The sequence below is a fragment of the Mus musculus genome, chromosome 5, assembly GCF_000001635.26.
Source record: "Mus musculus strain C57BL/6J chromosome 5, GRCm38.p6 C57BL/6J".
Classification (NCBI taxonomy): Eukaryota; Metazoa; Chordata; class Mammalia; order Rodentia; family Muridae; genus Mus; species Mus musculus.
Genome location: NC_000071.6, coordinates 120,909,093 through 120,936,059, shown reverse-complemented (window position 1 = coordinate 120,936,059; position 26,967 = coordinate 120,909,093). Strand labels below are relative to the sequence as shown.

General features: G+C 48.0%; 1 protein-coding gene and 1 pseudogene across 1 annotated transcript; one reads left to right on the top strand and one right to left on the bottom strand.

Annotated features, from left to right (window-relative positions):
- Positions 3,964–22,648, top strand: Gm7573 (predicted gene 7573; annotated as a pseudogene).
- On the bottom strand, positions 14,412–21,242 carry Oas1d (2'-5' oligoadenylate synthetase 1D). The gene is made up of 6 exons (NM_133893.3): positions 20,994–21,242; positions 20,110–20,398; positions 19,025–19,221; positions 16,826–17,058; positions 16,010–16,163; positions 14,412–15,024 (listed from the first exon to the last, which is right to left on the bottom strand). The coding sequence occupies exons 1-6, from the start codon at positions 21,174–21,176 to the stop codon at positions 14,995–14,997; spliced, it is 1,086 nt and encodes a 361-aa protein (NP_598654.1). The 5' UTR covers positions 21,177–21,242; the 3' UTR covers positions 14,412–14,994.

The following is a 26,967-nucleotide window of genomic DNA, read 5'->3' as shown; positions in this document are numbered from 1 at the left end:
CGGTCTGAGTAGGGGCACAAGCCCCTTTCGGTCCGAGCAGCACCGGGGTAGCTAGGGCACACAGTCGGCTGACTACCGCCAGATACCCACAACACCAGCCACGTAAGTGGATCAAGGAACTTCACATAAAACCAGAGACACTGAAACTTATAGAGGAGAAAGTGGGGAAAAGCCTTGAAGATATGGGCACAGGGGAAAAATTCCTGAACAGAACAGCAATGGCTTGTGCTGTAAGATCGAGAATTGACAAATGGGACCTAATGAAACTCCAAAGTTTCTGCAAGGCAAAAGACACCGTCAATAAGACAAAAAGACCACCAACAGATTGGGAAAGGATCTTTACCTACCCTAAATCAGATAGGGGACTAATATCCAACATATATAAAGAACTCAAGAAGGTGGACTTCCGAAAATCAAATAACCCCATTAAAAGATGGGGCTCAGAACTGAACAAAGAATTCTCACCTGAGGAATACCGAATGGCAGAGAAGCACCTGAAAAAATGTTCAACATCCTTAATCATCAGGGAAATGCAAATCAAAACAACCCTGAGATTCCACCTCACACCAGTCAGAATGGCTAAGATCAAAAATTCAGGTGACAGCAGATGCTGGCGAGGATGTGGAGAAAGAGGAACACTCCTCCATTGTTGGTGGGATTGCAAGTTTGTACAACCACTCTGGAAATCAGTCTGGTGGTTCCTCAGAAAATTGGACATAGTACTACCAGAGGATCCCGCAATACCTCTCCTGGGCATATATCCAGAAGATGTCCCAACTGGTAAGAAGGACACATGCTCCACTATGTTCATAGCAGCCTTATTTATAATAGCCAGAAGCTGGAAAGAACCCAGATGTCCCTCAACAGAGGAATGGATACAAAAAATGTGGTACATGTACACAATGGAGTACTACTCAGCTATTAAAAAGAATGAATTCACGAAATTCCTAGGCAAATGGTTGGACCGGGAGGGCATCATTCTGAGTGAGGTAACCCAATCACAAAAGAACTCAAATGAAAAGTACTCACTGATAAGTGGATATTAACCCAGAAACTTAGTATAGCGAGATATAAGGTACAATATGAAGACATATGAAACTGAAGAAGAATGAAGACCAAAGTGTGGACACTTTGCTCATTCTTAGAATTGGAAACAATCACCCATGGAAGGAGTTACAGAGACAAAGTTTGGAGTTGAGACAAAAGGATGGTCCATCTAGAGACTGCCATATCCAGGGATCCATCCCATAATTAGCCTCCAAGCGATGACACCATTGCATACACTAGTAAGCCTTTGTTGCAAGGACGGTGATATAGCTGTCGCTTGTGAGACTAGGCCGGGGCCTAGCAAACACAGAAGTGGATGCTCACAGTCAACTATTGGATGGATCACAGGGCCCCCAATGGAGGAGCTAGAGAAAGTATCCAAGGAGCTAAAGAGATCTGCAACCCTATCAGAGGAACAACATTATGAACTAACCAGTACCCCACAGCTCTTGACTCTAGCTGCATATGTATCAAAAGATGACCTAGCCGGCCATCACTGGAAAGAGAGGCCCATTGGTCAGGCAAATGTTATATGCCCCAGTACAGGGGAATGCCAGGGCCAAAAAATGGGAATGGGTGGGTAGGGGAGTGGGGGGGGGGGGGAGAGGGGAGGGGGGCAGCCCCAATGGGGAGGTCTTCTTTCTTGTCGATTCTTCTTGAGGCAGTGGAGGGGGAGGAGAGTCTGCAGAGGGATAGACTTTGTCTTAAGAGATATTTAGGGTTGTTGTACAATAATAAAAGGTTTACTTATCTAAGTCTAAGTTACTATGCTACTGTAGTTGACCCACCTTATGCGTTCCTCTGAGGCCGGGAACTGCAGTCTCTGGAATTTAGCACCTCATCCTAAAACAGCAGGAGATTAAGTAAAGGATTAATTGCTAGATCCTTTTCCCTTTTGTCCTGATGCCTCCTGCTTGTTGGCTAGGCGGAAGTTTGGAGCAGTAAACTTCTATTGAACAAGTAGAAGAGAATAACACTCACAGAAGAAAAAAACTTTTACATAAGCAAATATGCATAAACTCATAAGTTTATATACACATTCACGCATGCGCATTTATACATTTCTATTCAAACCAGATATGCCCAGCTTGCATGCATTCTCACAATTACATACATACACACACATCCATACTCACATATGCATATGGTGCAAAAGACCAAGCACCAGAGCAGAAAGAACTCACTCATTCTGGGTGAAAAATGAGCTCCAATCTTTATTGTGTAGAGAAAGGAAAAGCTTCTACCCTTTTAATGCTAAATAAATTAAACCTAAGTTTGTAAGAAGAAAGCTTTGTTCCTTTTAACTAAGGCTGCCTTGTTGTTTAGAAAGGACCTGTTCTGTCCCATGGTAAGGAGAAGCCTGCCTGCTCCTTCTGCTCTCTGCAGCTTCTTCTTTTTCCCTTTGCATTCTGCACATTGCTCTCTTAGTTTTTGTTTTTGTTTTTGTTTTTTTTTTTTTTTTGGTTACCTGTAGTTTTAAAGTTATTCCATTCTGCATTATCCTAATCTTGCTTTCCACTCCTGCTCTGAAGTCACAACAATGTTCTTACTCTCAATGCCTTTTCTCTCAATGCTATGCCTTTACTTCTAAGTTCTTCTTGGGTTCAGTTCTGTCTAAAAAGTGTCTGTCTAAAAACTTCTCCTTAGCTCAGTTCCTTCTCAAAGCTCAATTCTTCTCACCACAGTTCTGACTCTTCTCTTTGTCCTCAGCACCTAAAACATCTTTCAGAATACACGATCACATGTTAAAAAGTTCATCACAAAATAATCAAATCATAAATTGAATTAGACGTTTACAACAGCGAATGTTTACATGCATATCCATTAGGAGTGATTATCTGGCTAAACATCCATCACCTGTCACAGCTTCACTGAGAGTTAAAAGCCATAACTAAGTTATTAGTAAAGTTTTGTATAGAAAAGCCCAGTCAATATTTTATCTTCTGTCCTAGCACCTATAATAAATTGTTAGTTTCCTTTTTATGACCTTTGGTTAGTGGTTTTACAACCTCTTGGGATGTGCTTTGAGTAGGAGAAAATCTGGTTACTAAGAGCAATTAACTGGTGACACTTGGGAGTCTGGCAGAGTTCTCATTGCAGTTTTGACTATCAGAAAAGGACCTAATAGCAGTCCCACTATAAAAGAGCTTAATAATCACTAATACAATTTTTAGGAACCTTATAGGATCATCATTAAGACTTAATAAGTCATCTATTTGTCTATATAGCATCACTCCAAGGCAGTACACTTTCATAGATATGCAGAGATCTGCCCAAGGGGGGGGGATAATACCTAGTGATTGTTATATATGTTTAATAATAACAGGCAAAGCATATTAATAGCAGGAATCTTTCCTAAAATGATTTCTTTTGTGGCTTTGCCCACAAAGAGCAAATCTGTTGCAGATTATATTGTAATCCGAAGCAGACCATTTCAAGAAGACCACCTGCTATTTATTAGGCTTGTCTTATTATGGCTCCTGACAACACATTATAGAAAATCATGCACCAAAAACTCACAGTGGCTGGGGAGACAGCTTAGTGGATAAGGGTGATTGCTGCTCAAGCATGAGAACCTGAGTTCAAATCCTCAACAACCACCTAAATTTAGGAAGGTCCATACATTGACCTGTATCCCTGGCACTATGAGGGGAAAGAGACAGGAGAATCTGTAAGACCTGCTGGATGGCAGCCAAGCACCATGTTTACAGAGAGATCCTGCCACAAAGAAACAAGATGACAAACTATAAAGGAAGACACCCTAGGTCCTCTCCTGTCTCTGAACATATGCGAATACCTCCTCAAAAACACTCGCCATTCGTACACAAAATGGGGCAGAGACTCTGTGAACGTGAGACATGAAGGCGAGTTCTCTACCTTTTTCACAGAACTACAGCAGAACATCTTGAAGCAGCATCCAACCAAGCTGAAGAGTCTCATCTGCCTGGTCAAGTACTGGTACCAACTGGTAAGGCATCTGGCCCAGCCACTGTGGGCTTCATCTGGACATAGTATAGACACAGGGCAGAGGTAATATATATTTTAGTTTGGTTTCTGGTGAGGCCATAGCTTTACCACGTGACCAAGTTCCTTCCCATGTTGCTTGGGAAGGGAACGTCTTGGTTGGTTACAGATTCCAGTCACACTCCATCATGGAGGGAAGTCAGAGGAATAACTGAAGCAGAGACCATGGAAAGATTCTGCTCACCGTTTGTTGTCCATGACTCACTCGGCGGCCATTTCTACACAGCACAAGGCCACATTTCATTCATGGCTCCGACCACAGTGGTCCGGTCCCACCCACATCAATCAGTAATTAGAATGCCCATAATCTACCCAAAGCCAGTCAGATGGAGGCATTTTACTGATCAAGATTGACTCCTTCCAGGGGAAGCTAGCTTACAAAAACTAACCCCTTTTCAACATGGCACACAAACAAACCACGATTGAACCATAACCTTTCCTTTCTTGCTTGTCCCTAAGATCTCATGTCGGTATCACATCATAAAACACAATGCAGCTTTAAAATCCCCAAATTAAAAACCAAACCTAAAGAAACTACGACACAGGGGCTGGTGAGATGGCTCAGTGGGTAAGAGCACCCGACTGCTCTTCTGAAGGTCCGAAGTTCAAATCCCAGCAACCACATGGTGGCTCACAACCACCCGTAATGAGATCTGATGCCCTCTTCTGGTGTGTCTGAAGACAGCTACAGTGTACTTACATATAATAAATAAATAAATCTTTAAAAAAAAAAAAAAAAAAAAAAGAAACTACGACACATAAAAAGACTAGTCTCTCAACGGTGGGCTCATATACTATTAAAAACACAAGTTAAATATTTTCTTACTGTAAGAGAGAAAAATCAGGTCACCGTCAAAATCAGATCAAAACTCAACCAAATTCTAACAGAGCAAAAGGCTCAGTATCTGATATCTGGGACTCACAGTTCTCTGAGCTTTTTGGGCTCTGCCATCCACAGCAAACACAGCAGGTCTCAGGCTCAGGCCAGCTCTGTTCTCACAGTGCTCTGTTCCTGGCAGTCATCTCCTGCTCAGGGCAAGTCCAGTATCTTGGGGTCTCCACTGCCATGGAGGCTGCACTTTCACCAATGGCTTCTCCTGGCCTCTCTCAGTGCCAGGCCTCAGCTGCTTCCCATGACCCCTCCAAACCAGCAGGCTTCATAGGACTAAAGTCTTACCATCTGGGAGACCTCTCTGTAGTTCTAGGTGTGACCTGCAAGCTCTAGATGCAGCTTTGGGACCCCTGGACCACAGCTACTGTTTGCTGATCATAAGGAAACTCTTTCCAAAAGACTTGGCCCCCATGGTGCATGCTTTTTCTTAATCAAAGATCTCAGCCCCAGCTGATGAGAAATTACTGATTCTGAATGCAAACACAGCACACAAACAGCCCAGTTGGGGTCTTTGCTTTTCCTGAAACTTCACACTCCAGCCTCTGATACCTGCCTGTCTCTCAGCACTCCTGTCTTCCAAGTTCCCACAAACAGCCAGTTAGCTCTCATCTCTCCACAGCTTTTCAACCCAAAGTTCCAGAATCCTTTCTCAATCCTCCCAAGGAGCACCATGGCTGGTCAGTCACAGCAGTGCCCCTCCTCCCTAGGACCAGTTTCTGTCCTAGTTTGCTCTGACTGCTGTGGTAAAGATGATGTTGCTGCAAAGTAATTGGGTGGAAAGGGATTGTCTGGCTCATGTTCCTGCATCGCACTCCATCTCTGAGGGAAGCAGAGGCAGGAACTGGAGCAGAGGCCGTGGAGGAACTCTGCTAGCTGCCGGATACCCTTGGATGATCAGTCTGATTTTTCCAAACATCTCAGGACCACCTGCCCAGGACAGGCAATGCCCACGATGGACTGGACCCTCCCATTCTAATTAAGAAAATGCCCCACAGGCTTGATCCCAGGCCAGTCTGGTGGAGGCATTTTCTCAGTTGTGGGTCCATCTTCTCCAGATGACTCTCTCTGTGTCAGGTTGACAGAATAAAAATTGGCAAAATCAGTGAGGAAAAACAACGTAAAAGAAAAAGTGGGTGGAAGGGAATCAGAGGGGAGAGGATGAGAGAGAAGCAGGGGTGAGTGGAGATGGGGGGGAGATGATGCTGTAGGAGGGGCAAGGAGTGGAGTGGGGGATCTGAGAGGAGGGAGGACTTTCTTTGCCTGTTCTAGGTGATTTCTTCTAGTCCACTTTCCAATCTGCTAACTCTCTCTTCAGCCGTGTCTGATTCACTGTTCCATGGCTGCTGCTTCATTTGAGTCTTTCGATTTTTCTTCCATCTTTGGCAAACCCTTCATGGCACCTTTTATATTTTGATTTTCTTGACTCATCAAGCTATGCCTTTAAAATGTATGATTTCTTGTTACATTCTGAGTGTTCTTATGTGTGTGTTTATAGCTATTCATGGAAACACATGTAGTGTATGTGTGTGGGCGTGTGTGTCCATTAGCATTCCAGGTCAGAGTGTGAGGGCAGGTCCGCAGTCTCACCCCATCTTGTATAATCAGTCAGAGTCTCACACATGGCACACAGTGTGCTGGATCAGCAGTTCCTGGACAGTCCTGCAGCCCCTGCAAGCCCCATCTACAGCCCTTTAACATAGGATTAGGAGTCAGCCTGACACTCATGTAGATGCTGAGGATCTGACCTCCAGTTCTCACCCCTGCACAGGGAGGAAGGTGCTTTACCCCTGAGCCAGCTCCCTGGCCCCTTCCCAGTTACCTCAGAGACCATGAGAAAACTTCCCCAGTGAGCACTCCTTATGTCCCGCCCCCACCCTCACTCTTGGCTGTCACTCATGGTGTCTTGATTCCTCCTGGGCCTACTAGTGAATGCTGTCTTTGTGGAGCAACAACTCAGCTCTTGCCTATAGCACAGGAAGGGGCCATAAACTGAATCTAAATAACTGGGCGTGTAATGGCAACATCAGGTGGCAGCTGAATTGAGCCTGTGAGAAGTGTCCCCCCACACCAGAGCTGAGAGCCCCATGTTTCTCATTGCCTTTCTCTTTTCAGTGTAAGGAGAACCTGGGGAAGCCACTGCCTCCACAGTACGCCCTGGAGCTGCTCACAGTCTATGGCTGGGAGCACAGGAATGGAGTTGCTGATTTCAACACAGCCCAGGGCTTCTGGTCCATCTTAGAACTGGTCATTAAGTACCAGCAGCTTCGAATCTACTGGACAATGTTTTATGACTTTGAATACCAGGAGGTCTCCAACTACCTGCACAGACAGCTCACAAGAATCAGGTAGTCTGTCCCCACATGGCTCTGTTCCCCATGGAGTATCAGGCTGTACTTGTGTGGAAAGGGAGAGGTGGGAGCTCTGTGTCAGCCCAGCATATCCTGCACTGGGCGCTGTCACCTGACTGACCTGAGGTCCTAATGCCCTGGGAGAGGGGAAGGGAGGGTAGGTTATCTTGTCTGTGATGAGGAAACCAAGGATCTGACATTGTCTACACCAAACAGCAAAGAAAGGGGAGGACATGGAGTGGGGACTGAGATTTTCCAACAGTGACAGCATCATAAGGGCTGTGACACACCAAAGACCTGCAGTGAACCAATTACCTGTAAATAATAGAGTGCTATGCCACCCTAGGGAGTGACATGTCCTGATTCTGTGTTTGATCAGTTTTCTCATGAGACTGGCTGGTCCAACTCTCCCCAGCTCACAGATCAGAGACCCTGAGGGACCTGCCCCAGGACACACAGCTACTAAAGGGTAGATGATTCGAACCCAGGCCCTCTGGGTCATGCCCAAGGATCCTCCAGTCTTGCTGTATGCCATGGGGCAGGGACTCTGGGCAAGCTTTGGATATGGATGCAGTGCTGGGCTTCTCCTCTCTCCCTGTGCAGGGTGAGGCACTTGATGGTTGTTCAATTCCCTCTCTTCATGTTGCTCTGCAGGCCTATGATCTTGGACCCCTGCTGACCCAACAGGAAATATTGCTGGTTCGTGCTCAGAGGGCTGGTGGTGACTAGCAGGAGAGGCTGCCGCCTGGCTGCAATACCCATGCTTTAAGTACAGGGACGGTTCCCCAGTGTGCTCCTGGGAGGTGCTGGTAAGAACGTGTCACCATCATCTCCATTCCATGCCCTCCCCCCTTCTCTTCATCTACCTTTAGAATGTTCCCTCACACATGTGGTCGCCGCACTCCTGTGGAGGCCATCGGCTCTCCTTATTCCACAGCCATCTTAGCGCTATTCACAGATTTCATGGGCTCCCAGGATGGCTCAGTGGGTAAAGGTGCTTGCTGCCAACACAGATGACCTGGGTTTCATCCCAGGACCTCCTATGGTAGAAGGAGAGAATCAAATCCCCAAAGTTATCCTCTGACCTTCATCTCTGCTGTTACACACAGGGACATGAGTGCACACACACACACACACACACACACACACACACACACACAGACAGACACACACAGGTCACCCCGCACACATACAGGTTGTTCCATCCAGACTCACACAAACACACACACACAGACTTGGAGACCTGAGGCCACTGGCTCAGGGACACTCAGCTAGTGATTGACAAGGCTGGGATCCCATGGAGTCTGAAGCCACTGTCAGGTCCATGGAGCAGCCTGTCTTCCCTGTCTCCTTGTCATGTGGCCAATGGGACTCAGCTGGGCTCTGTCACAGCCACAGAGGCACAGAGGGACCTGCACTTGGACCTTTCCTCTCCTGGGGCAGGGCCTGCCTGATGCTAGGGACCCAGTGATGCCATGTGTGCCCTCCAGATGGCGCTTAGCATAGCTGTAGTGATGCTGGAACCATACCCCATGGCAGGATAGGAGTTTGATGGGTGTGGGGTGGTGACTGGGGAGGGAGAAGGGCTGGGTCAGACTGCAGTGGCCTTTAGGGCTGTCCCCTATGTCTGGCTATGCCCACTCTCATTTGACAAATCTGTCAGTGGATGAGAGGCCACAGGTGGGAGGCATGGCTTCAGGGAAGAGCTCTATATATCCTCAAGGGCCTGACCCTTGTTTGGCCTACTGGTCACCTTCTCAGCAACCTGACCAAGGGGCCCAGGTGGCCTGTCACAGAACTTACCTTCAGGGCTCATTTGCATTCCCATTCCAGTAAGTATGTGGGCTCCTGACACGATGGTGTTTTCTGTTAAAGACGGAGGTTGTGCTATGTGCTATGCCAGGAGAATCACCCTTTTTGTAATTTCTATCTATTTTTTGTTTTTGTTTCTTTTCATATTTTGGAGGGCTTCTTGTGTATAGCTCAGACTGGCCTGTATATGGTAATCCTCCTGCCTTAGCGCTGGCATGACTGCAGCATACACCTGCTGTGCCCTGCCTCCCCTCCATCCTTAAGTGGACAAGAACTGGGCATGTGTTTTCCTGTGAGCCCAGTGGGACCTGCCCAGGAGGCTCCAGAGTCAGGGGCATGTCCTGCTCTGCTGCAGGCCCTTGACCCAGAGAGGACAGGAAGTTGCCCAAGGCCCCAGTCAGTGAGGGTCCAACCTGTGATCAGACTCCAGGCTTCTGACCCCTGCCTTCTCACCCCTGCATCCTGTCCTATCACAGATAGCCTTCTTCGCAGCCTGCTTTATCTGCCTTATCCACCAACAGTGTCCTCTGGGAGACGAGAGATTCAGAATTCAGAAGGGGAGGCAGGAACTCAAGCTTGACTTCCACCTGTCCACCTGTTGGGAGGTTCTGTCCAATGTCTGATGCACAATAATAAATCACAGAGAGCCATGAGGGTGTGTGAACTCTGAGGAACAGGGCTATTGAAGTACAGGTGTTTGTGTGTGTGTGAGTGTGTGTGTGTGTGTGTATGTGCATGTGTGTGTATGAGGATATGTGTGTTTCTATATATGTAGGTGTGTCTCTGTGTGTCTGTGCATGTGTGTGTAGGAGGGTGTATGTATGTGCATCTGTGTATGTATGTGTGTTTGTCTTTCTGTGTGTGTCTCTCTCTCTGTATCTGCGTATTCATGGTCAAGTAGCTGCACTTATTACATTCTCCTTGTGGGTCCCAGCATCAAGTCCTCAGTGGTGGACAGAGCAGAACCAAACTGATACAACTTTTGACATCAGGTAGCCTGGGATCCTTCCAGGTCTCTTCTTGCACATAAACTTGAGACAGGAATTCTTAGTTCCTTCTGTGTTCCCAAGCAACAGTAATTTCTCTTGGGAACAGCCTCCTTTTGAGGTATCTTAAAAGCACATAGTGTCTTTTCCTGGTCTGTTTTGTTTTGCTCTCTTTTTCTGGCTTAGAGTCAGATGACCGTTTGATCTGAGACAGAAATTTGAGGAGACTAAACAGGCTGCTTAGATTGGGAGAGGAGGGTCATAATCCAACTCCAGAGCCAGCTTTATAATAATGCTGAACAGCATAAAATGATGCTTCAGTGTTATTCATGCCCAAAAGACAGCATAGCTGAGTGCCTGCAAAATGGACTCAAGGACTGCAGGGAGTGACCAGAGCAAACAGAGATCAAAGGACACTCAAAGATCTGAGATTTAGCAGGACTTAAACATCAGGTTTCATTGAGCCACTGAGAGGCACAGAGACTGGGCAAGGGTCTGCAGTGAGCTTGGAGACAGGACTAGTTAGTGGGGAGGTATCTGGGAGACTGGACTAGTTAGGAGGTAGCCGGCAAACATGACTAGTTATGAGGAGGTAGCTGTGTCAGGACTAGTTAGTGAGGAAGTAGCTGTACTCAGTCCCATTCCCATATCTGCAACAAAACTTGTCCACACAGACAAACACAAGACAAGACGATTACCATTTCCTGGGAGTCTAGACGGGGATCCAGCTGACTGGAACAAACACAGACAGTAATAAACAGAGAATCAACAGCAGCCACCAGGCTCTCACTCACCCAACACAGCAGACTGACAACCATGGGTGTCCTGGGGTCAAGAGTCACCTTACCCAAATGTCAACAGGGTGTCCCCTGATACCCTGGGCTTGAGACTGTGCTCAGTTACCCAAAAGATACCCCAAAAAGTGCACTCAGAAGACCAGACAGTATAGAAGGTGTCTTACTTAGGGTTTCCATTGCTGTGAAGAGACACCGTGACCAAAGTTAACTCTTATAAAAGTAAACATTTATGTGGAGCTGGCTTAGGGTTTCACAGGTTCAGTCCATTATCATCACGGTGAGACGCATGGCAGTGTCCAGGCAGACCTGGTGCTGGAGAAGAAGGTGAGAGTTCTGTATCTTCATCTGAAGACAGCTAGGAGGAAACTGTCTCTTCTGCACTAGGAGCCCTCAGAGCCTCACCTGCACAGTGACAACTTCCTCCAACAAGGCCACACCCATTCTGACAAGGACGCACCTCCTAATAGTGCCACTCCCTGTGGGCCAAGCAATCAAACACATGAGTCTATGGGGTCCAAAACCTATGGAAAACACCCCAGAAGGCTTGCAGAGTTGAATTAGAGCCTCTTTCTCATGGACAGAATAGATCCCGTGAGAGCCCCCACAAGTTGTAGTTGGTCTGTTCTCTCCCCAGAGAAGATCAGGACCGGTGCTTGATGAATCTGAAGTTTTTATTGAACCACACCGAGCCAGACAGGGCATGCACTGTTGTGACTACAAGTCTAAAGAGACAACCCTGACCTGAGTGAGCAGGGAGTTTATAAAGGCCAAACCCTTTAAGTAGGGAACTTCCCATTGGCATAGCTGTGGTGACTCTCAGCAGGACAGAAGTGCATTTTTTAATAAGAAGAAGGCACAGTTTTCTCACTGTGCATTTCTGTTTGATCAGGGAACAGAAAGTCTTGCAGTTGCAGAGGAACAGCACACGTTAGCAAGAGTTCCTGCAAGCACTGTACATGCCTGAAGGTCAGCCTGACTGTGTTAGCCTAAGGTGGGGTCAGGATCTAGCCAACATGTTTTTATTGCTTCATTGACTTATTAGTGTCCTCTGTAGTATGTGTTAACTTATACCTAGGGCAAAATGTTATCACAATTGCTGAGCCGTTTGCCACACTAAACTCCCACGATTCGGCAGGGCAATGTGTTTATCATGTGTAGGTTTCTGTACCTATACAAATACAGACCCAAGAAGGGTGAAAAAAGTGTTCCTTAGCAAATCATTGTCATGGGCTGGAGAGAGGGCTCAGCACTAAGAGCACTGGGGACACTGCACAGGTGTGACCCAAGTGGCCAGGCTTGTAGTTTTGTCTTCATTTAAACTGCTCTGGGGCTGGAATTTGAAGGACCCTTAAGGATGATAGCATGTGCGGACTGACTATGCCCAGGGTGTATATCAGTCAGTAGAATATTCGATTCCAGGCTTGCCCTTCTTTGAGCAGGAGGCAGGATAGAACATGGCTGTTATTAACAGCTGCCCTTCCTGTATAGTAATCTTGGTCAGGGTCACTTTTGCTGTGATAAACACCATGCTGAAAGCAAGTTGTGGACGAAAGGGTCGATTTGACTTACACTTCCATGTCACTGTTCATTAAAGGAAGTCAGGACGGGAACTCACACAGGGCATGAACTTGGAGGCAGGAGCTTGCTGCAGAGATCATGGAGAGATACTGCTTACTGCCTTGCTCCCCCTGGCTTCCTCAGCCTGCTTTCGTATAGAACCCTGGACCATCAGTCCAGGGATAGCACCGCCCACAGTGGGCTAGGCCCTCCCCTATCAATCACTAATTAAGAAAATACCTGGGTCTGGAGAGATGGCTCAGCAATTAAGAACACATACTGCTCTTCCAAAGGTCCTGAGTTCAATTCCCAGCAACCACATGGTGGCTCACAACTATCTGTAATGGGGATCTGATGCCCTCTTCTGGTGTGTCTCAAGACAGTGACAGTGTACTCGCATACGTGAAATAAATAAATCTAAAAAAGAAAAAAGGAAAAAAAAAGAAAATGCCCTACCACCTTGCCTACAGCTCCATATTCTAGGGCCATTTTTAAACTGAGGTTCTGTCTTCTCTGATGACTTTAGGTCGTGTCACATGACCATGCATGTTACTGTGTACCCTCATAACTAATTGTCTGGAGTAGTTTGTCTCCTGGAGGCATAGTAATTCTTTAATAGTAAAATGAGCCTATCCCCCTTCAAGCCAAGTCCCTAGAGGATTCTCACATCTCACTGATCAATGTGGATTGCCACATCCTTTCTTTTAAAAGACACTTCTTCAGTTATGCCTGCACATGTGCCCAGGCAGGTAGTTTGTGGACTTACAGAATGCCTTGTCTAAGGACATGGGATTCCACACAATTTTGCTTCTAACCAAAGAATTCACATCACAACAAAGAAGTGTGGCAGTGGGCCCAGGATGGCGGAGACCATGGCTTGTACCATGTGTACCCACCTGAAGCAGCTGACCTGTTAGAAAGACAGAATAGCCTTCTCAGAACCAGCCTCAAGAATTGAGCAACCTCTGGATTCTTAGACTTTTCAGACATAGCCAGTCCTTGTTGGATCAATGGGATGACAGCCTGTAAGGCATTCTAATAAATATCCCTTCTGATAGTAGAGATAGATTCATTTTATAAGTTCTACTACTCTGGAAAACCACAGCTAATACAAGAGAGAACCCAACCTTGGGTAGGTTCCCTGCTAATCCATACCCATGGCTGCCATTTTTTATCTTAAAGGTCCTCATCTTTCCATTCCCCCATGAAGAAATGGGATGCAGACATTACAAATCATGCATGGCATTACATTAGTGTGGGGAGATGAGGGAAGACATGATGGGTCCACAGCTTGGCTGGGGACCACGAGCCATGGTTTATTAGAACCCTGTGTATCTAGGGGTGTTTCCGAAGGGCAAGACTGGAATCATAGACCAGCATCACTGGGTCCCCCAACAGCTCAGATAAAGTACAGGGAGGGTGTGGTTTGTCCTGTGGTGCAGGGGACAAGCATCCTCTCACACATGGGGACACTGGGGCTCCTGGTCCTCAGGGCTGCTGGAGTGAGATCTGAATGACTGAGGGGCCAGGGAGATCCACCCCTCCCCCTTCACAGAGATTGAGAGCAGACACTGGGGACAGGAGTAGGGTTTGGGAGATGGTAGCCCTCAGCAATTTAGTGCATTCTTAACGAGAAGGGACCCCAGTGCAAACAGCACGAGTGGATATTTTATAGTTTTAAAGCCTTTGTAAAACTGTTGGTTCAACACACTGAACTATGGAACCGTTTAGCCTGTATGTGAAGGGTGGTGCTGCTGGTGGTGGTGGCAGTGGTGGTGGTGGTGGTGGTGGTGGTGGTGTGTGTATAGCTCCAGAACATAGAAATTTGAGGCAGGTGGCATTCTGTAAAATTACAAACTAGGGTGAGACATATAAGATCCAGTTGGAAGGAAGGCAGGCAGAAAGAGAGAAAGGAAAGGAGGGAGGGAGAATAAATTAATTCATTTAGTTTAATTCAATGCGTTTTGCTTTAATTTAGTGCTTCAAATCTCATACACACACACCCCTAAGTTTTAAAATCATAAATTTTAAAATGCATGCAATTTTATTTTCCTGCACTACCATAAACCCAGCCTGCATGTTGCAGAAACAGTGCACCTTGATGAACACTGGCCAGATTCCCAGGGCTCCAGGGCCACATGCACTGCTGAAAAGTTTCTGTGTGGTCTGAGGACTCCTCCCTCAGAGTGCACCCCCCCTCATGGCTTGCTGTGGTTTGTTGATGATGATCAGCCACTATTGGACATAACCTCCCAACAGGTGAACAGATGGAAGTCGAGCTTGCGTTCTTCTCTGTCCATCACAGTCTGACTCCCAGAGAACACTGTTGGAAGCTAAGGCAGACGAAGCAGCCTGTGAGGAAGGCTGTCCATGGGCAGGCAGGGATCAGAAGCCTGGAGTCTGATCACAGGTTGGATGCCCCTCGCTGGAGCCTTGAGTGCCATCCTGTCTGTCCTCTCTAGGTCAAGGTCTTACAGAAGAGGAGGACATGCCCCTGACTCTGGAGTCTCCTAGGCAGATGCTGGGGGTGCTCACAGGAAGACACATTCTTGTCTCTCTGGCTGCAATGAAAAACATACAATCATGTCAGGAGCCTGCATTCCTTGCAGGGGGATGTAAATCAGCCCTGAGGGTGGGTAACAGGAGTGGCCAGCTGGAGCTCCTCAGAAAGATGGTCAGCACACATGGAGGATGGCCATCAGGACACCTTTATGACTATGGCCATTGAGGGTTCATATGGCCCCACAGGCAGGCTCTTCTTTACTAATAGATCTGCTAAATGGGAGACATGGCCTTGCCACCTCTCTGTTGCAGGACAGCACTACAGTCCACTGTTCCTTCAGCTGCCTCCCTCCATGTCCCCTCTCACTTCCTTCCTGATCTCCTGAGGTTTCTTTCTCAAGTCACTGCACCTATGCTCATATGCTGAGGTCACACGTGACATCATCAGTTCCCTAGCATCAGGCAGACACTGCCCCAGGAGGGGAGAGGTCCAAGTGCAGGTCACTCTGTGCCTCTGTGGCTGTGACACAGCCCCACTGAATCCCACTGACCACATGACGATGTGACAGGGAAGACAGGCTGTTCATGAACCTGACAGTGGCTTCAGAGTCCCTGGGACCCCAGTCCTAACACTCTCTAGGGGAGTGTCCCTGAGCCAGTGGCCTCAGCTCTCAGAGTCTATGTATCTGTTTGTCTGTATGCACCTGTTTATATGTATGCATATAGGCATGAATGCGTGTCCACTTGTGTAACAGCAGAGATGAAGGTCAGAGGACAATATGTTTTATTTTCCTTCTACCCTATGAATTCTAAGGACCAAAGCCAGGTCTTCAGTGCTGGCAGTGCCTTTACCCACTGAGCCATCTTGCCAGCCCATGATAGCTCTGAATAGCACTAAAATAACTGTAAAAGAAAGCAAGCAGCTGGCCTTTACAGAAGTGTGGAGATCTTTAGAAAAAGACCATGCCTCAGTGAGAATATTCTCCAAAAAGATGGAGTGACCGAAGCTGTGTGCAAGGGGACAGGATGATGACAGGGTCTCACCATCACTTCCCAGGCTTCCACAATGGACATATCATGGTTCGTAAAGAAAGTCGAATCTATCCAGATCTGAGCCTCCTTTGCCAGCAGGTCCCATGCCTGTAAGTCTGAACCAGCCACATTCCTTGTTGGGTCTGCTGGATCCAGGATCAGAGGCCTGCAGAGCAACATTCAGGGAGGGAATTGAGCAGCTGAACAGTGCCTCAGGCTCCACTTCACAGAGGCAGGGGAGGAGCCCAGCACTGCATCCCTATCCAAAGCTTGGCCAGAGTCCTTGCCCCACAGCATACAGCAAACTGGAGGAATCCTTGGGCATGACCCAGAGGGCTTGGATTCACATCCTCTACCCTTTAGTAGCTGTGTGTCCTGGGGCAGGCCCCTCAGGGTCTCTCATCTGTGAGATGGGGAGAGTTGGACCAGCCAGTCTCATGGGAAAACTGATCAAACACAGGATCAGGACATGTCACTCCCTAGGGTGACATAGCACTCTATTATTTACAGGTAATTGGTCCACTCCAGGTCTTTGGTGTGTCACAGCCCTTATGATTGCTGTCACTGTTGGAAAATCTCAGTCCCCACTCCATGTCCTTCCCTTTCCTTTGCCTTTTGGATCTGGACAATGTCAGAGCCTTGGTCTCCTCATCACAGACAAGATAACCTACCCTCCCTCCCCAGCTCCCAGGGCATTAGGACCTCAGGTCAGTCAGGTGACAGCACCCAGTGCAGGAGATGCTGCAATGACAGAGCTCACACCTCTCCCTTTTCACAGGATTGCAGCCTGACTCCTACAGGGACAAGAGCCATGTGGGGACAAGCTACCTGGCTTTTTTGATCTGTCCCTGCAGGTAGTCAGAGATCTCGTGTTGAAAGTCATAACACCATGTCCAGTAGATTCGAAGCCGTTTGTACTTGGTGACAAGTTCTAAGACAGTGCGGAAGCACTGGGCTGTATGGAGTCCAGGGTTTTCGTGGATCCCGTATTCCCAGACGTAGACTGTGAGCAGCTCCAGGGCGTACTGTGGAGGCAGCGGCCCCCTCAGCTTCTCCTTACACTGAGAAGAGAAAGGCAATGAGAAACACGGGGCTCTCAGCTCTGGTGTGGGGGACACTTCTCACAGGCTCAATTCGGCTGCCACAAGATATCCTTACACAGTGTCACATAGCTACACCTAGTCACTCAGACTCAGTCTACGGCCCCTCCTCTGCTATAGCCAAGAGCTGAGTGGTTGAGACTGACCCTGTGTGCTTCAGAAAGAAAGCATTCATTAGCAGGCACAGGAGCAATCAAGACACCATGAGTGACAGCTAGGATTGAGGGTGGGAGTGGGACATAAGGAGTGTTCACTATGGAAGGTTGATCCTAGGCTTTGAAATAACTGGGAAGGGGCCAGGGAGTTGGCTCAGGGGTAAAGTGCAGGGGTGAGAACTAGAGGTGAGATCCCCAGCATCTAAGTGAGTTTCAGGCTCTTGAGGAAGCTGACTCCTAATCCTAGCTCAAAGGGCTGGAGATGGGGCTTGCAGGGGCTTGCGCTGCTGATCCAGCAGAAGGTGTGCCAGGTGTGAGACCCTGACTTATTACACAAGGTGGGGCATGGCTGAGGACCTGCCCTCACATGCTGACCTCTGCATTCTTATGGACACACAAGAACACACAAAGAGGTGTGCTCCCACAAACAGGTATCACACACATACACCACACATACATGTAAAACATTGTCCAGAAAAAAAAAATATAGAGAAGTCATCCATTTAAAGAGGTAGTAGGTAGAAATGTCAGGAAATATAAGCCATAGAAAGTGACATGCAGGGATTGCTGAAGAAGGAAGCAGACATGAGGCAGCCACCATGGAACAGTGAATTAGACATGGATGAAGAGAGAGTTAGCTGATTGGAAAGTGGACTAGAAGAAATCACTTAGAACAAGCACAGGACGTCCTCCCTCCCCATTCCCTCTTCCTTCTACAGCATCATGTCCCTGGCTGATCCCCCAAACCCTGTTTCTCTGAACCCCTCTGCTCTGCTCCCAATTTAACCCCTTTTCCTCCTCTATTTCCTTCCTTCCTTCCTTCCTTCCTTCCTTCCTTCCTTCCTTCCTCCCTTCGTTTGTTTGAGACAGGGTTTCTCTGTGTAGCCCTGGCTGTACTGGAACTCACTCTATAGACCAGGCTGGCCTTGAACTCAGAAATCTGCCTGCCTCTGCCTCCCGAGTGCTGGGATTAAAGGCGTACGCCACCACTGCCCGGCTTCCTCCTCCATTTTCTATTCTCTCCCCTTGTGCCATTTTTATTTCTCTTTGTCAACCTGACACAGAGAGTGCCATCTGGAGAAGATGGACCCACAACTGAGAAAATGCCTCCATCAGCCTGGCCTGGAGTCAAGCCTGTGGGCATTTTATGATCAGCGTGGGAGGGCCCCACCCATTGTGGGCATTGCCTGTCCTGGGCAGGTGGTCCTGAGTTGTTTGTAAAAATCAGACTGATCGCCTAAGGGTCTCTGACAGCTAGCAGAGTTCTTCCATGGCCTCTGCCATAGTTTCCTGCCTCTGCTTCCCTCAGAGATAGAGTGCGATGCAGGAACGTGAGCCAGACAATCCCTTTCCACCCAATTTACTTTGCAGCAGCATCATCTTTACCACAGCAGTCAGAGCAAACTAGTTCAGAAACCGGTCCTAGGGAAGGGCTCCCTTAATGATCTGTGCGGAAATATTCATGATAAGTGAGGATGTGGTCGGTGCTATGCCTGAGCATGTGGACTGTACAATATCTGAGTGAGCCATGGAGACCAAGGTAGTGTGCAGAATTCCTCCATGGTCTTTGCTTCAGTTACTGTCCTGGCTTCCCTCAATGATGCCCTGTGACTGGGATGTGTAACCAAGTGAGACCTTTCCTTCCCAAGGCGCTCTTGGTCATGTGATAAAGCTATCATGTCCATAGACAGCCAGCTAGACTAGACCTCTTCTCTGGCCTGAATCCCACTCTCTAAACATAGGGTCCACAGGATCTGGGTCGGATGCCTTACCAGTTGATACCAGTGCTTGACCAAACGGATGAGGTTCCAGAGCTTGGGCGCACGATACCTCAGGAAGCTCTGATGGAGGTCGGTGAAGCAGATGGAGAACTCGCCCTCCTTCTCCAGTGTGGTGCACTCATGGGTGAGTTGGGCGTAGACTTTGTTGTAGTTACTGGAGTCAAAGGGCTTGAAGTGTCTTACTTCATCTATAAAGGAAGTTTCATTGATGTTTATACCCAACTCTGATCTAAGAGTCTCCTGTACCTCTAGGGTCACAATCACTGTCTATGGGCTTCGGCGAACAGGGCAAAGTTTGTCTGCAGCAAGCATCACTCCCCATACAGACATGAGCCCACCACACCTCTGGATGGTGTGAAATGACCTAGAAAATCTGTGGCACCAACTGCTCATAGTAGGTTGCATTGCTCACAAGTCTGGAGACAGTGGTGGGAATAAACAACACACTATGGTCACTCACAAGAGAGCTACACAGTCATCTGTCAATGGCCAACCATGCTCTGGTATACCATGGAGCACTCTACTGCATTTGTATATCATAACTCCTGCTTACAGTCTCTCCCTATTTTGAGGTTATGAGTGGATTGTGTGTGCATGGATGTAGTAAACACATATTCAGAGTCCCAGAGGAAGCCCAAGTCTGTCCTGAATATGTTTGAGTATAATTGTTTACAAGTGGAGACTCATAGCCTACAGACACTTCTAGGAGACCAAGCATCCCCTCCCCCCAGCCCTGTGCTGTACCTAATAAATATACTGAGGCTCCAGGTGCCAGAGATCATGGGTTCAGCTCCATCAGAGCACACACCCCACCTGACCCCAGCTCCTTACTGCAAGAGCCATGAAGGTGGAGCAGCAAACTCCAGGTCAACCTCTCAACCAAAATAGGCTCTTAAGTAACCAACCTCCAAGGCTGGCGTCTGACCATTACCTACACAGGCAAACATGTGAACAGACATCTGCATACATGAGAACATGCTACCCCCAACACACACACACACACACACACAGAAATAGAAGAGAGGATTCGTGCATGAGGGGAGGACAGACTGAGGCTCTGCTGATGGTTGACTTACACAGGGCATCATAGGCTGGCTGCACATCAAATTCCAACTCATGCTGGCGCTCGGGGCAGCTCAGCTTGAAGCTCAGAAACCTGGAGTTGGGCTCCTTTGGGCTCTGGACCTCAAACTTGAGTTTACATAGTTTCTCTTGCTGCAACTGGAGTAGGTGTCTCCAAATTTCCTCAATGAACACTACCTGTCCGTTGAACTGATCCTCAAAGCTTGTGAGATTGATAAGGAACACCACCATGTTGGCCTCAGACCTGCCCTTGAGCACAGTGTATTCATTGTAGCAGCCACCCTAAAAGACAAAAATGAGAATAAGAAAGGATAGGGAAGCTGGGCAGTGGTGTTGCAAGCCTTTGATCCCAGCACTTGGGAGGCAGAAGCAGGCGGATTTCTGAGTTCGAGGCCAGCCTGGTCTACAAAGTGAGTTCCAGGACATCCAGGGCTATTCAGAGAAACCCTTTCTTGAAAAACGAAACAAAACAAAACAAACAAACAAACAAACAAAATGATAACAAGTGATCTGTAGTGATCCTCCCTAAATAAAATGCTGACCACAATCACTAACACAGTTCAACCCCTGACATTGATGAGTGGACATTACAACACAACATGTCTTCAACCTTCAGAGTGACTGAGGCAGGGACTGCTGTCATACAGTCCCATGTGACAGAATGGAAACATGGCAATGAGCTTCCATCTGTCCAGTCATCCAGTCATCAGGCAGTGGTGTCTCTGTTCTGTCCTCTGCCCTGTGCCATAGCTGGGATGCACATGAGGACACTGGGCACAGAGCAGGTAGGTAACTCACACCCCACTAAGGACTGCAGTCTGGCTTCTGAGAGTCCTCTCCCACCCCATCCCAATGAACTCAGGCTAATGGGACTCACCATCACAACCCTGGAGACCCTCACAGGATGGGCGGCACCTTGGAAGCATCTCTCCATCAGGAAAGCACTTATGGAGTCGATGTCTGCTCTGAGCTCAGTAAGGAAGGTGGTGTCAGGAAGGAGTTGATCCTCTATGAACTTATCCAGCCTCCAGATTGGGGTTCTGAAGAGTTCCCTCGCCATCCTGAGGCCAGGAGTGTTTGCTGACTGCAGCCTTACCTCAGGAGTCAGCTGCCCCTTATATCCATAGCTGCTTTCTCTTCCCAGGAAGGGCGGGGCTATGCAGATCAGACCTCTGCACCTGCCCCCTCTGGCTCCTGGGCTCCTTGATCCTCTGGGGTCTGTTTACCTGCTGGCATTTCTTTGGATTGTCAAACCCCCATCACAGCAGGTTGTGGACCAGGAGGCATCCTGAACATAGTTTCTGTTGTTCTTCCTTCTTGATCATGAATCGTTACTGAAAACAAAACAAAACAAAACAAAAAACCTTTGATAGTCTCCACGATTTTTAACAACAGAACATACACAAATAACACCACACACACACACACACACACACACACACACACACACACACACACACACACACACACACACACACACACACACACACACACGTTACTGAAACGTGAAGAGCAAGTGAGAGAAATCCAGCAGGTGGCAGGCGCCAGCTTCATCACAGCTGTGGTGGGTTTGTCACAGCTGACTGGTCCATGCTGCAAGGTCCTGGCTAACTTCTAGTTCAGACTTATCGTCTGTGGGTTCTCAGATGCACACCCATGATGTGCCTATCGTCCAAGGCCTAATCCAAACCAACCTTTCTGCCCTGTACCCGCACCTCTGTCTATCCGTCTGACATCTTTCTTTAATCTAGGATCTCACTCCTTTGTTCAGGATGGATGTAAACCTGGGGACCTGCCCCATTGGACCCCCAAGTGCTGAGGTCACAGGGGTGTGCCTCTCTCCCCAGCTGTAACCACCTGGGTTTTCACTCAATTGCCACTCTCCACTTCAATAGCCTAACTTGTTGACTTGTGACACACGCTCATGAGGGTGATCCTGTCTCCATGCCAACCTCTCCCTGCCCAGCAGGAGTGAATATTCATCATGGCAGGATGGTTCACACCTGTGATCTCAATGTCTGAGAGGTTGATACAGAAGATACAGAGTTTGAGACCAGCCTGGGCTATATGATGAGACTGTCTCATGAAACAGTAAAAAGAAGTCCCTCCCACACTCATATGTATACATACACACATGCACACACACTCATGTACACCACACTGCACACACCTAAATTACTGTTGCAATTGCTGCAGACAACAAGGAACAGAAGAGTGAGGAAATTATGACCACATTGGTTCTCCCATTGTTTTTTGCCACATGTGATGGTTTGTATGCTTGGCCCAGGGAGTGGTACTGTTGGGAGGTGAGTGGCATTGTTGGAGTAGGTGTGTCACTGTGGGCATGGGCTTTAAGACCCTCATCCTAGCTGCCTGGAAGCCAGTATTCTGCTAGCAGCCTTCACATGAAGTAGTATAACTCTCAGCTCCTCCTGCACCATGTCTGCCTGGATGTTGCCATGTTCCCTCCTTGATGATAATGGACTGAACCTCTGAACCTGTAAGCCAGCCCGATTAAGTGTTGTCCTCATAAGAGCTGCCTTGGTCATGGTGTCTGTTCACAGCAGTAAAACCCTAACTTAGACACCTCAATTCATATGTGGCTTTAAGGTTTTTTTTTTTTTTTTTGAAGATGCAGAAGCCATGGCCTTGTGATTCAGGTCAGTGGCTGGCCCTTAGCAAAAAGTCTAATCTTCATGGCTTGGCTGATATCAGACCTGCCTTGGTGGATCCTGACCTTACCTGAGGGAACTGGGGTGCTGAAGGCCCCTCCCACAAGTGCCGGGGTGGGAGGACAAGAGTCTGAGGGTCCTGAGCAGGTCTGGCTGAGAGCCAAGCTAATCGTGCTTTAGATAGTTCATTACATTTATTTCCTGTGTGTGAGCATGTGAGGTCAGAGGACAGCTTGTAGGAGTTGGCTCCCCCTCCTTCCACTATGTGGGTCCTGGGGACAAAACTCAGGCCTTCAGTCTTGGTGGCAAACACCTGTGCCCTCTCAGTTATCTCAGTGACCCTTTTTGCTGTTGTTTATGAAGTAGGATCTCTGTTATAGACTGTCAGTCCACTTACAGCTATCTTCCTGCCTCTGCCTCTGTCGCTGGCATTATAGAGTGTCCCTGTGCTCAGCTCACCTATACCACCTCCATGATCTCCCGAGCATCTGAACAAGGATCACTCATCGCTACAAAACCAACCTCAATGGTAAGTCTGACTGAGTCAGGGAGTGTCCAGGTCCCAAGGTGTAAGACCTGGATTTGCCCTCTTGGCCACATGTCCGGCAGCTGCTGGAGACATGATATCCTCAGGAGCCCCCTGAGGGGATCTGACCAGCTCTGCAGAAGTGGTTTGTGCCTCTTGAAAGGCAAAGTATAGTGGAATTAAATATCCTCCAGTATATTTTGTAAACTATTCTTTGAAGTTATCATAATATACCTTCAATATATTTTATCAAATTCACCCTCGCCTTTCCTCCCAAAAAACGCTTCCTCATCCCGAATTAGTGTGATTCTTTTAATGAGTAAACCACTGGATCCAGTCCGTGCTTCTCATACATAGGTGTGAAGCCGACCACTGGGAAGTGGTAATCTGCCAGGGACCACACCCCAAGGAAAACTGACTCTGTACTGGCTGGGTTCAATGCCAACTAAACTCAAGCTAGAGTCATGGAGAAGCAGGAACTGTAGATGAGGGATGCCTACATAATATCAGGTATAAAGATGTAAGGAGCAGCCTGACATTCTGTCTGCTGACCAAAATCGCTTTGGTAGGTTCATCCCGGGGGCCTGTGATCGCCCAGTGGTGGCTTCCCCACCAGATGTGTAGTACCAGGTTGAAGTGTCCTCCTGTGGAGTGGTCCTCACATCCAGTGAGAATGTGTTCAGTTATTCGCTATAGCATCCCTGCCACTCATGCACCTAGGGTCAGATCTAGCCAGGCCAGTCCTTATTGGCAGGGTTCCCTGCTAGATAAGATACAGTGGCAGACAGTGAGTGCCTGTTAAAAGTGCTGAAGAGAATGAAAGATAATTTTGCTCTGACTTGTCAACATTCCAACTCTCCATCACTAAGTTCTAATTAGATATTCAGCCTTGGAGAGTCTTTAGGACCCACATGGCTTTCCTTGTTCTTCCTCCCCTTTCTCAGGAAGTTCAGTTTATAAGACTCTATGGGAGGTAGGGAGGGCAGCTGATTCTACCTGGGACCCTGGAAAGGGCTCCTGAGTTGTTCCCTGAGGCAGGGACCTCTTAGCCAAGGACAGAAGAACTCAGGACCTCCAGCCAATTGCAAAAGTGGAACAGCATGCAGGGTGCTGGGAACAGACTCTGCAAAGACCCAGAGGTCGGAACAAAACCCAGAAGAAACAGAAACAAGAGAAGCAGATTCTGTGTGTGAGTGACAGATGCAGTGTCATTGAGAAGTCAAGGGTCCTGGTGCATCCCAGGCTGCAGGGACAAACTGTGTAGATTTGCCTGTGGCAAAGTGACAATGGGGTTTAAAGAGCAGAAAGGCTCTGGGTTAGAAACCCAAAGTCCAGACATCAGCAGGTGGGTCCTTTCCAGTGTCACAATCAAGACTCCACCTCCACCTGTGTCTTCAACTGGCTGGAGCCATCAGTCTCAGCCTCTACCCTCCCACCACACACTGTGCATTGAGCCCATCAGGAAAGGATGCCAAATGCCTCAGGACAGGACAATCCAAATGAGCAATGTGGGACCCAGGTTTGCTGTGTGTCCCAGGTTCTGCCTCTCCTTGTCAGTGGTGTCCAGATGTCATCAAAACACAGGCATGGCCATGCCAAGGCCAGAGACTGTCCCTGTTTCTCTGTGGTGCTTAAGAATGAGGTACAAGCCAGACCAGAAGGGGAGGGCAGGGTCTGGGACAATTGCTGTGCTTCCAGGGCTCCTCTGAAGGTGTCCTGCTGGAGAGGAGGTCAGGGATGGGGCGGAGGAGCTGTGGCCTGTGTCTCCCTTCTCACCATGAGGGAGCCACTGCATGGCAGACCTGAAGGCGAGAACCAGGCCCAAGAAGAGCAGGGTCTGGTCCAATTGGAAGCTAGTGTCCAGTGTGAGTGCAGAAGGGGCTGTAGAAGAGAAAAGGACTTAAGTGGGAGTCTCAGTGAGGCCATGATGGGTCCACAGCTTGGCAGGAGACCTGTGGCCATGGTTTATTAAAACCATGGATCTGATGATGTTTCAGAGGGTCAAGGCTGGAATAATAGACTCACATTCCCATGTTTCCTGAAGGCTCAGATAGAGCACCTGGCAGAGTGTGAAGAGCTCTCTGTCCATGGGATATGCATCTTCTAACACCCATGGGCATTTGGGCTCCTGGTCCTCATGGCTGCTAGAGAGAGAACTCTAGGAATCAAGGCCAGGGAAATGTACCGACTCCCCCTTCACAGAGATTGAGAGTGGACTCTTACACGCGCCGGACTCGACCAGCAAGAACGACGCTGCAACAGGATCCTTCTGCACATGTTTATTGGGAGAGCTTGATTGCAGAGGGGAAGAGACCCCGAGCCCAGAACTGGTGCTGCTTATATAGGTCTAGGAGAGGCGTGTCTCACACCCGAATTGGTTATGCACTATACCTCATTTGCATGTTCCTCATCTGATTGGTTACTCTCTCTCAGTACTTCACAGAATCTCATTATCATACTTCATTTGCATGTCTCACATCTGATTGGTTATACTCTCAGAACCTCATTATCATGCCCGAGCCAGACAGTGTCTTGGCAAAAAACTTTACGGCATATGTACACATTGGTTGTTTGCCCAAACTTATGCGTTGTGGCCAGCAGTAGCCAGCGCCACTCTGCAACGGCACATATGGCTTCCCACAGTGGACATTGGGCACAGGAATAAGGTGTGGGAACAGGAGCAGGGGGCTAGGAGCTGGTAGCTCTGAGCAGTTTCCTGCCTTCTAAGTTTGCAGCTCACACTCCCAAGTGGACAAAGCACATGTGGGGTCTTCTGTGGCTAATGTCTCTGTGTATTCACGAGATGCTGGTTCAGCACACTGACCTGTGGAACCATTAGGTCTCTGTGTGATTTGTGGTGACTGTGTGTGTGTGTGTGTGTGTGTGTGTGTGTGTGTGTGTAATTCCAGAAGTTGGGACCCCGAGATACCTGGAGTTCTGTTAATTCCAACCTGGATGTATAATAAGATCCAGTTAATAGAGAGGAAAAAAAAGAGAATGAAATATGGAAAGAAGAAAATTAAGAAAGGAAGGAGAGAGAATAAATTAGTTTGGGGTTTGAGTCAGTGCACTGTGATTAGATTCAGTGCTTCAAATCTCATCCTCACATGGACAACTAAGTCTTAAAGTCATCATTGGTTCCAGATTGCTCGCAATTTCATTTTCCTGCACTCAGTAGACCTCAGTGTCTCCAGTGCTCTTAGTGTTGAGTCTCCAGCCCCACAGTGTTGATTTGCTAAGGAACAAATTCTTCACCCCCTCATGGGTCTTTATCTGTATATTTACAGAAGCACACACACAGTAAACTGATAGTCTTGCTGAATGGTGACAGTTTAGCATAGCGCCATCTATCTCATCTGCCTGAGCCCTCGTGGTGACATTTTGCCTTAGGCATGAGTTAACACACATTGCACACGACACTGTAATTTGATAAATCCCAAGCTTGGACAGACTAGGCTCGGGGACCAGTAGTAGCTCCTTTCTCCTTGCTGGATACCAAAAAATTGGCTGTCTGACCCTGGTTTCCAAGGCTGGCTTGCTAAGCCACCCAAACCAGTCCTTCCAGAGAAAGCCTGGAGGTATCTCTCCAGTTCCACAGGCTCTCTACCCCTGTGGCTGGTCTGCAGACCTGCAGTGGCCACTCCGTGCTGTTC

Bases quoted from the DNA above. Each gene is read 5' to 3' on its own strand.
- Oas1d (NM_133893.3), bottom strand. From the start codon at position 21,176: ATGGCGAGGGAACTCTTCAGAACCCCAATCTGGAGGCTGGATAAGTTC. The intron at 17,059-19,024 runs GTAAGGCATCCG...TTCTCTTCTCAG, and splicing joins TCAAGCACTGGTATCAACTG to TGTAAGGAGAAGCTGAGGGG. The intron at 15,025-16,009 runs GTGAGACCCTGT...TTTTCATTGCAG, and splicing joins TGGAAGCCTGGGAAGTGATG to CCAGAGAGACAAGAATGTGT.